Below are 9,836 nucleotides of genomic sequence, written 5' to 3'. Positions count from 1 at the left end.
GGGGGGGGGGAAGTCGCCAGTCTCTCCTTTCTACCTGCTGACACCCATGATGCTGGTCCCGGGCCCGCAGGAGGGGCAGGGAAGCAAGGTGGGGGTGGGGGTACTGTTAACCTGCCCCTGGAAGCGATCTGGTTACAGCTCAGCCGCCAGAATGGCTTCCAGTGTAAAAGCCGAACGTCGGCTGAACAGAGTCAGAGTCTGTATAGAGGGGCCCGCTGCCAGCGACGTACGGCATACGTCGTTGGCAAGGAAAGGGTTAAACCGGGCCTAAATACAGTGTGTGCGCCTCTCCCCTGAGCCCCAAGTCGCCCACATACCTGCTGGTTGGTGGGCATCCTCCTGGGAGTGCCTGGGCAGTTTTTCGGCTAGGAAGATCAGAAGCGCCCGGATATCTGGCTCGCTGCTATACAGGAAGGTCTGGTAACCCACTTCCCCGCTGTACCCCAGGTCCTGGAAGGATTCAAAGAGGCAAATATTAGTTCCATCCCATTCATACATATAAAGCCTGACATGGGGGTAACCCTAAGCCCAAAGGGGACGTGCATTGGCCTTCCCATCGGGTCCTATGGAGCCGCTTTCCGCAGCGGGAGACGCTTTGAAGACGGTCCCTGAGGGAAGATACTTATCAGGAGCATCCGGCCCACTGAAGATCTACCGGCGTGATGCTAACCAATATGGCAGCCGCAAGAACGGCTGCGAGGCGAGTGCATTTTATTTATAATTGCTCTGATCCATTAGAGGAAATTTGTACTGAGGAGAACGTAGGCCGCCATTGCCGACCTCCTTCTGAAAACGCGCTCACTCAATGGCCTCTGGGAATGAAACACGCAGCTTGGCGGTTCTGACATCACCCATGGTCCAGGTCAGTGACTCCTTTAGCAAAGATGCGCTCTCTGTCCCCAATGGACCCTCCTCACCTGACAGGCCTGCGCCAGGCTGGTGCCGATCCGGAAGCGGGCGGACATCCCGGGGGGCAGGATGTGACCGAGGTTGGAGGACACGGAGGGGTTTATGACGCGCAGACATCGCACCACCGCCTCCACAATGATCTCCGTGGTGAACTGGCGCACGCTCTGCACTTCTTCTGAAATTTCCCTGCAAAGAAAAAGAGGCGTTTCCAAAATAAAATGGTGAACATGGACAGGAATGCAGACATGTGTCAGGTGACCCGTGGAGGCAGATCTGTGCTGCCATGACAACGGTGCTTGATTGAAGTCATCACCCCAAACGCTGAAGACAGTTCGGGAAATCTGATGAAGAGACTCGGGGAGCAATGTTCAGGCAGAACTGGCCAATCAACGGCTCTGCCCGGCGTGCCACCCAGGAGACCCTACCCGGAGTGCCACCCAGGAGACCTTACCTGGCGTGCCACCCAGGAGACCTCGCCCGGCGTGCCACTCAGGAGCCCTTACCCGGCGTGCCACCCAGGAGACCTTACCTGGCGTGCCACCCAGGAGACCTCGCCCGGCGTGCCACTCAGGAGCCCTTACCCGGCGTGCCACCCAGGAGACCTTACCTGGCGTGCCACCCAGGAGACCTCGCCCGGCGTGCCACTCAGGAGCCCTTACCCGGCGTGCCACCCAGGAGACCTTACCTGGCGTGCCACCCAGGAGACCTCGCCCGGCGTGCCACTCAGGAGCCCTTACCCGGCGTGCCACCCAGGAGACCTTACCTGGCGTGCCACCCAGGAGACCTCGCCCGGCGTGCCACTCAGGAGCCCTTACCCGGCGTGCCACCCAGGAGACCTTACCTGGCGTGCCACCCAGGAGACCTCGCCCGGCGTGCCACTCAGGAGCCCTTACCCGGCGTGCCACCCAGGAGACCTTACCTGGCGTGCCACCCAGGAGACCTCGCCCGGCGTGCCACTCAGGAGCCCTTACCCGGCGTGCCACCCAGGAGACCTTACCTGGCGTGCCACCCAGGAGACCTCGCCCGGCGTGCCACTCAGGAGCCCTTACCCGGCGTGCCACCCAGGAGACCCTACCCGGCGTGCCACCGAGGAGACTTTGCCCGGCGTGCCACCCAGGAGACCTTACCTGGCGTGCCACTCAGAAGCCCTTACCCGGAGTGCCACCCAGGAGACCTTACCTGGCGTGCCACTCAGGAGCCCTTACCCGGCGTGCCACCCAGGAGACCCTACCTGGCGTGCCACCCAGGAGACCCTACCTGGCGTGCCACCCAGGAGACCTTACCCGGCGTGCCACCCAGGAGACCTTACCCGGCGTGCCACCCAGGAGACCTTGCCTGGCGTCCCACCAAGGAGCCCTTACTTGGTGTGCCACTCAGGAGACCTCGCCTGGCGTGCCACCCAGGAGCAGCGTTTACCGGCATACAACCTGTGATTGCTTTGTACTGGCAGGATGCACGCAGCACCTTGTGGCTCTCGGGGGGCAGAGATTTGGGCCCATGTGAATGAGCACTTAGTGGGCCTATGATAACAAAGAATAACTTATTTCATAAAATCATTACTCTAAGACAGGGGTGGGCAACCTCGGCACCCCACCTGTGGTGGAACTACAAGTCCCATGAGTCATTGCAAGGGGCATGACACGACTCCCCCTCCCGGGCACTGCAGCCCACAGTGCATTTCTGGCAGGAGATGAGGAGAGATTTTTAGGTCAATCAGTAGGGTGACAACACTGCTCCTCCATAGACACAGTACAGTGTGTGAGCGTTGTCATCCTAGGACAGGAAGTGTGTTATATCACATTTTTGGTTTTGGGTTTAGATACACTTTAGGGAGGCACGATGAGAAGGAATGACCCTTGAGGGACATAATAAAGCTGCAGATCCTTACACATGGAGTCACATGACACAGGGGGACATAATAAAGCTGCAGTCACACAGGTCACATGATGTGGGCCATGATGGGGTGGACAGTCCCTGATGGAGCTGAGATCACATGATCTGGGTCATGATGAGAAGGACAGTCCCTAGAAGTAGGAAATTATGGCGCTGAGGTCACATGATGTGGGTCATGACAAGAAGAACAGTCCCTAGAAGTGGAAAATGATGGAGCGGAGGTCACATGATCTGGGTCATGATGAGGAGAACAGTCCCTAGAAGTAGGAATGATGGAGCTGAGGTCACATGATGTGGGTCATGATGGGGAGGACGGTCCCTAGAAGTGGGAAATGATGGAGCGGAGGTGGGTCATGACAAGAAGAACAGTCCCTTGAAGGGAGACATGATGAATGCATGAGGTCACATGATGTGGACCAAAGCAGGGAGGACAGTCCCTAGAAGTGGGAAATTATGGAGCTGAGGTCACATGATCTGGGTCATGATGGGGAGGACATGGGGAGACATGATGAATGCATGAGGTCACATGATGTGGGTCATGATGGGGACGACAGTCCCTAGAGGTGGGAAATGATGGAGCTGAGGTCACATGTAGGTGGGGGATGGGGGGACATGATGCTACAATCATACATGACGCCAGATATGACGGAGGAGGAGGTTGAGGGTGCAGAGGGGCTGCAGTCACATGACCTCCCCCTTTGACGGCTACTTACGTGCCGAAGGTACGCAGAGTGTGGATGAGGATGCGGTCCACCTCCTCCATGGCACGGCTCTGTGGGTGTCTGTGTGCCCTCTGGCTCTCCACACATTGACCTGTCTGTGTCTAGAAGCAGCAGCCGGCGTCCTGCCCCATCCCTGCACTACATTCTTCCCTCTACACTTTCTACAGGAAGCCGCTCACCTCCGGACTACACTGCCCACAATGCACCGCGGCCACTCCCACACAGACTCGGCTGCGGGCACGGCCGCGGAGGGAGATGGGAGGTGTAGTCCGGTACGTGTAACGTTGCCAGGCAGTGCTGGTCAGATCCCGCTAGCTCTGTGTGTAGTATGCCTATTGAAGCTGCAGAGGAGGATGAGAATCCTTCTGCTATGTGAAATAAGGAACGATATGGCTCATATATAGCTTGTCACTCATGTTAGCACGCTTTGCGTCTCGTTAGGCCCAAAGCCAAGTAGGCCTGACAGGAAGAACTCGACCTGCTGCTGCAGGCAATGGCCTCATGTCAGGACTCTCCTGTCTGGGAATTGTCAGCGCCCTCAAAATGTATGTATTAGGAGGTTATGGGCATTTTCAAGTGCTTAAAACAATGTAAATACTTATTCACAGTGCTCACACCTTCCCTCATAAACTTTAAGGTAGACTCTGAGGAAGAAGTAAGGAGGAATACTAATAATAACCCCCAACATTTGTGTCAGCAACCACAATAATAACCCCCAACATTGGTGTCAGCAACCGCAATAATCACCCCCCAACATTGGTGTCAGCGACTGCAATAATAACCCCCAGCATTGGTGTCAGCGACTGCAATAATAACCCCCAGCATTGGTGTCAGCGACTGCAATAATAACCCCCAGCATTGGTGGCAGCGACCGCAATAATAACCCCCAACATTGGTGGCAGCGACCGCAATAATAACCGCCAACATTGGTGTCAGCAACCGCAATAATCACTCCCAACATTGGTGTCAGCGACTGCAATAATAACCCCCAGCATTGGTGGCAGCGACTGCAATAATAACCCCCAGCATTCATGTCAGCGACCGCAATAATAACCCCCAGCATTGGTGGCAGCGACTGCAATAATAACCCCCAGCATTCATGTCAGCGACCGCAATAATAACCCCCAGCATTGGTGGCAGCGACCGCAATAAAAAAAAAACAACATTGGTGTCAGTGACAGCAATAATAACCCCCAGCATTGGTGGCAGTGACTACAATAATAACCCCCAACATTGGTGTCAGTGACCGCAATAATAACCCCCAGCATTGGTGTCAGTGACTACAATAATAACCCCCAACATTGGTGTCAGTGACCACAATAATAACCCCCAACATTGGTGTCAGTGACTACAATAATAACCCTCAACCTTGGTGTCAGTGACCGCAATAAAAAAAACCAACATTGGTGTCAGTGACCACAATAATAACCCCCAACATTGGTGTCAGTGACCGCAATAATAACCCCCAACATTGGTGTCAGTGACAGCAATAATAACTCCCAGCATTGGTGTCAGTGACTGCAATAATAACCCCCAGCATTGGTGTCAGTGACAGCAATAATAACCCCCAACATTGGTGTCAGTGACAGCAATAATAACTCCCAGCATTGGTGTCAGCAGCTGCAATAATACCCCCCAGCATTGGTGTCAGTGACCACAATAATAACCCCCCAGCATTGGTGTCAGTGTGAAAGTGCTACGTGATGCTATGTCCTCCAGCCAGGAAGTGAGGCGGACTCTATCTGACTTGCTGCAGCTTTTAATGCATATTGTGAGAAGCTCCCAGTGTGCAGTGATATCAGTGGAAGCCATTTCATGTAAATGGGGGTGCAAATGGAGTGTTGTCTTCGCCTATATGCCCGGAGCTAAAAGATAAATAAGGATCTTGGTACCAAGGTGGGCTGGTGAAGATCCGATGGCGCCTCCATTTACATGGTCCATGAAACTACCATGTAACCTTGGTACCAAGGTGGGCTGGTGAAGATCCGATGGCGCCCCCATTTACATGCTCCATGAAACTGCCATGTAACCTTGGTACCAAGGTGGGCTAGTGAAGATCCCATGGCGCCCCCATTTACATGGTCCATGAAACTGCCATGTAACCTTGGTACCAAGGTGGGCTGGTGAAGATCCAACGGCGCCCCCATTTACATTGTCCATGAAACTGCCATGTAACCTTGGTACCATGGTGGGCTAGTGAAGATCCGATGGCGCCCCCATTTACCTGGTCCATGAAACTGCTATGTAACCTTGGTACCATGGTGGGCTAGTGAAGATCCCATGGCGCCCCCATTTACATGGTCCATGAAACTGCCATGTAACCTTGGTACCAAGGTGTTCTGGTAAAAATACTTATTTTCTTATGGTTACATTGCGGCGCCATCCACCAATTGACTACAGCACCTTGCATGAACTGTGGGCCAGGCTCCAAGGTGTGCCATGGACTCAGTGCCACCTCTTTGTCATCTTAGAAAGCTGGGCCGGTGAAAATTTGAGGTTCTTACAAAAACTTTCTTAAAGCCTGATACGTGTTTTATAATGAGCTTAACATTCATCTGTAGATGCCCTCCACTGGATGGCGCTCTGCTGGACCGTCCACATGGAACCAGGGGTGCTTAGAAGTGACAGTCCTTATGTCTCCCTCTCTCTATTAGTGTGCATGCCCTTACTTTACTGATGGCCATGAATCTGTGTCAGGATGCTTCTAAACGGGCAGACTTCTCCTCCATCAATCTGTAACCCTCTATATTAATATAATGAGGCTTTGCATCCTGTGTATAGATTCCCTATGTCACCGCCACCCTGGGTCCCTCCCCCCACCTGCTTTAAAGGCTCAGCATTCAATCTGTGGTAATCCCTGGGCGGAGGGAGGGATGAGCGAGAGAGCTCAGGAAACCCAGCTGGATCTGGGCATTGGTGGCAAAGGGGCCAGCAAGCGATGGAGAGGAAACTGCACCCCTATTATCACCAGGTGAGACTCCCCAACACTTCCCGGGCACCCGGCTTTTCCTAGACGACGTTCTTATAATGTATTTCCACTTTTGTGACTGTTGACTTGGGCGCTTGTACCCAGCCGCTGTACATCTGTCCATCCGACTAATCTCTCTATGTGCCTTTCTCCTTCCCAGCCTAGGAGAGAGGAAGTGGAGAGTTAGAATGCCGGAGGAACAATAAGGTGCGTCTGGACCATCGGTGGATAGAAGTCGCCAGGCCCCCACTGCTGAGACGTTGATGGTTGCCCACGGTTTGCGGAAACTCGGCGGTCCCTTGTAATCAGGAGGATGACGGAGACAGAGGAGAACGGAAAAGGTAGGTGTCGGGTCAGTGGCTGTTACAGATTTAGCACATGGAGGATATAGGGTCGGAAAATTATTTTGCAGAAAGGAAATCCCTTGAGATATGAAGAGCTAAGCTAAGTCTTTTTTTTTTCCACCAAAAACTACTTAGCTCAGCAGTATGTGATTGGCAGGCCTAGAGGAAGATTAAGGGATAGAACAGCAAAATGTGTTTCTGCTTCACTACCATGACTTGCACTGACCGGCTTGTAGATCGACGTGACATTATGGGGGCAACCTAAAGTCTTCTAAAGCCCAGCTCTATCATTGAAAGGTGCCATCAGTCACACTCCACCTACAGCCAACACAGCTCTGATCCAGCGGTCTTCCACATGCTCATGTGAAAAGCTGGGTCTTTATGATTGTTCTATAATTGTGCCTCTTTACACATCACTGGTTCGGCCTCATCTGGGGTATGTGGTCCAGTTTTGGTCACCAGTCCACAGAAAGGATGTCCTTGAGCTGGAAAGAGTCACCAGTAAAGGGGCACTAGACTGACTCACCACCAATAAAGGGGCACTACACTGACCACCATAAAGGGGCACTAGACTGACTCACCACCAATAAAGGGGGCACAACACTGACCATCATAAAGGGGCATTAGACTGTCTAACCACCAATAAAGGGGGCACTACACTGACCACCATAAAGGGGCACTAGACTGACTCACCACCAATAAAGGGGGCACTACACTGACCACCATAAAGGGGCACTAGACTGACTCACCACCAATAAAGGGGGCACAAGACTGACTCACCACCAAGGGGGCACTACACTGGCCACCAATGTAAGGGGAACAACACAGACCACTGATATAAGGAAGAACTACAATGACCACCATTGTAAGGAGGCATTGCATTCACCACCAATATAAGGGCAGTACTCTGACCACCGATGTGGGGGGTGACTAGTCTGGAGCAAGTGCTGTGTGATGAAGAGATGTATAACCCTCAGGAGGCATTTAAAGCCCCATGCACCCTAAAAGTTCAACTCTATGGCAAAATTCCAAACGAACCTGGTAGTGGGGCTTTCCCTGCCCTGCAAGGGATAAATGCTCATTAGTGTCCAGGGTACCATTCAAATGCAGCTTTACTTTCCTTATCCCTCACTCCTCTGGCAGCTGGCCCTATCCCTCCCTTGAGATAAGCAGAGCAGGGAATTGTCTGCTCTCCATTCTAAAACCCTGCTGGCCCATAGCCATGGTCAACCTTCCCTATCTATGGTCACTGTAGGAGCCCTCATTGAAAAGTTCCTATTAGGGTTCAAGCAAAAATGGATATGTACAATAATGGCTTCAACCTATCATGTCATTCTCACCCAGGGCCCGCGCCGCCGTACTCCAGCGAAGAGGCGGAGCCCTTTATGGAAACAGCGGAGGCGGTCCTGACTTGTTGGCGATATTCCGTAGATGGAGTGGTGATGAATGGAACCGATACCCTGAATTCCACCGGCAGCTCACAGGCTCACAAGAGGCGCCAGCACTACAGCAAGCATAAAAACCAAGGGGCCGGTGGGGTGCACCGCAGCCCCAGGGCTCTTTTCTGTTTGTACCTCAACAACCCCATTCGAAGGGCCTGCATCAGCATTGTGGAGTGGAAGTATCCTTTCCAATGATGTTATGCTTTCTTCAATGATTTTAGCTGTAGGTGGAGACTGGGCCAACCCCTGACCAGTGACGGCTGACTCCTCTGCACCTGGGAGATGGGGGCCGATTTATAAATGCAGTTTGCATGGCACTACTGCCCCTAGGTGGAGCCCAGGAGCATAGGAAGCTCTGTCAACTCTTGGTGTGCTCACGTGAATTTTGTTTCTTTCCTTAAAACTTGATCTCAGACCTTTTGATATCCTTATCCTCATGACTATCTTTGCCAACTGTGTGGCGCTGGGTGTCTACATCCCTTTTCCTGAAGATGACTCCAACATAGCCAACCACAACCTGGTAAGCAGAGAGTAAGAGTGGCATGAGGTAGCAGACAGTGTAGGTCCAATACCTGGGAGAAGGTACTTTGCCAGCTAGTTCAGGCCTCAGGTGGGGCAATCTTAGGCCCTTGTAAGGCTCCTTTTTTTTAGTCTCTTGAACTGGACCTTGCATGCCGCAATTGGTCACCCTTACAAGCATTGAAGATGTGGTTGGGTGGGAAGTAGAGTACAAGGAGCTTCAGTACCTGCCTTTGTCCTACAGTCAAGGCCCCGGTGGTACAAAAATCTGTGACCCTTACAAGCACTGAAGATGTGGTTGGGTGGGAAGTAGAGTACAAGGAGCTTCAGTACCTGCCTTTGTCCTACAATCAAGGCCCCGGTGGTACAAAAATCTGTGACCCTTACAAGCACTGAAGATGTGGTTGGGTGGGAAGTAGAGTGCAGGGTGCTTCAGTACCTGTCAGAGGGATGCTTCTGTGTCCTACAGTCAAGGCCCAGGTGGTACAGAACCAAGGTCCTCCTCCCCTTCCCTGCTTCTCTGTTCTCCATCCCCAAGGCAATTTTTCAAGTGATAAGGAATACTAACTACATCATGAATGACCCAATGTTCCTGTCTGTGAGTGTAAGGAGATGTTCTCAGTCCATGTTCAGACCCCAATGGCAACAGGGACATGCTGCACTTGCATGTACATGAGCTCCAGTAGACTCCAGGGTGGGAAGTAGAGTACAAGGAGCTTCAGTACCTGCCTTTGTCCTACAATCAAGGCCCCGGTGGTACAAAAATCTGTGACCCTTACAAGCATGGACGGGCAGTGCTCACTGCGGTGCTGACGTGATGACATCAGCGCTCTCTGCACTCGTTCACTCTGAATGACAGGTGCCATGATGGCGCCCATCAGGGGGCGGGGTCATGACACCCCGCATTTACCTTTACCTGTCAATGATCCTGTACTTCTAGGACACCCCCCACCCCCCCTTACAATGACATATTTATTAAAACATGTTCATTTTTAGCCGTTCACGGTTATTATAGTGAGTGCACGTGATTGGGGTCCCG

The 9,836-nt window shown here is 52.7% G+C and overlaps 2 protein-coding genes across 2 annotated transcripts in view; one reads left to right on the top strand and one right to left on the bottom strand.

The window, feature by feature from the left end:
- Positions 1 to 3,734, bottom strand: part of CCDC22 (coiled-coil domain containing 22) — a 27,027-nt gene extending 23,293 nt beyond the window's left edge. Inside the window, exons 1-3 of the mRNA XM_018558529.1 lie at positions 3,516 to 3,734; positions 918 to 1,095; positions 318 to 450 (exon numbers count right to left, since the gene is read on the bottom strand). Coding sequence (XP_018414031.1) covers positions 318 to 450; positions 918 to 1,095; positions 3,516 to 3,565 — 361 coding nt within the window. The 5' untranslated portion in view covers positions 3,566 to 3,734. The remainder of the gene's footprint in view (positions 1 to 317; positions 451 to 917; positions 1,096 to 3,515) is intronic.
- A 4,544-nt stretch (positions 3,735 to 8,278) lies between these two features.
- Positions 8,279 to 9,836, top strand: part of LOC108788491 (voltage-dependent L-type calcium channel subunit alpha-1F-like) — a 72,323-nt gene continuing 70,765 nt past the window's right edge. Inside the window, 2 exon segments of the mRNA XM_018558251.1 lie at positions 8,279 to 8,457; positions 8,693 to 8,798. Coding sequence (XP_018413753.1) covers positions 8,279 to 8,457; positions 8,693 to 8,798 — 285 coding nt within the window.

The sequence above is a fragment of the Nanorana parkeri genome, unplaced genomic scaffold (genome assembly GCF_000935625.1).
Source record: "Nanorana parkeri isolate BGI_ZX_2015 unplaced genomic scaffold, ASM93562v1 scaffold15, whole genome shotgun sequence".
In the NCBI taxonomy this organism is placed as follows: domain Eukaryota; kingdom Metazoa; phylum Chordata; class Amphibia; order Anura; family Dicroglossidae; genus Nanorana; species Nanorana parkeri.
This window is presented reverse-complemented; position numbering and strand designations above follow the sequence as displayed.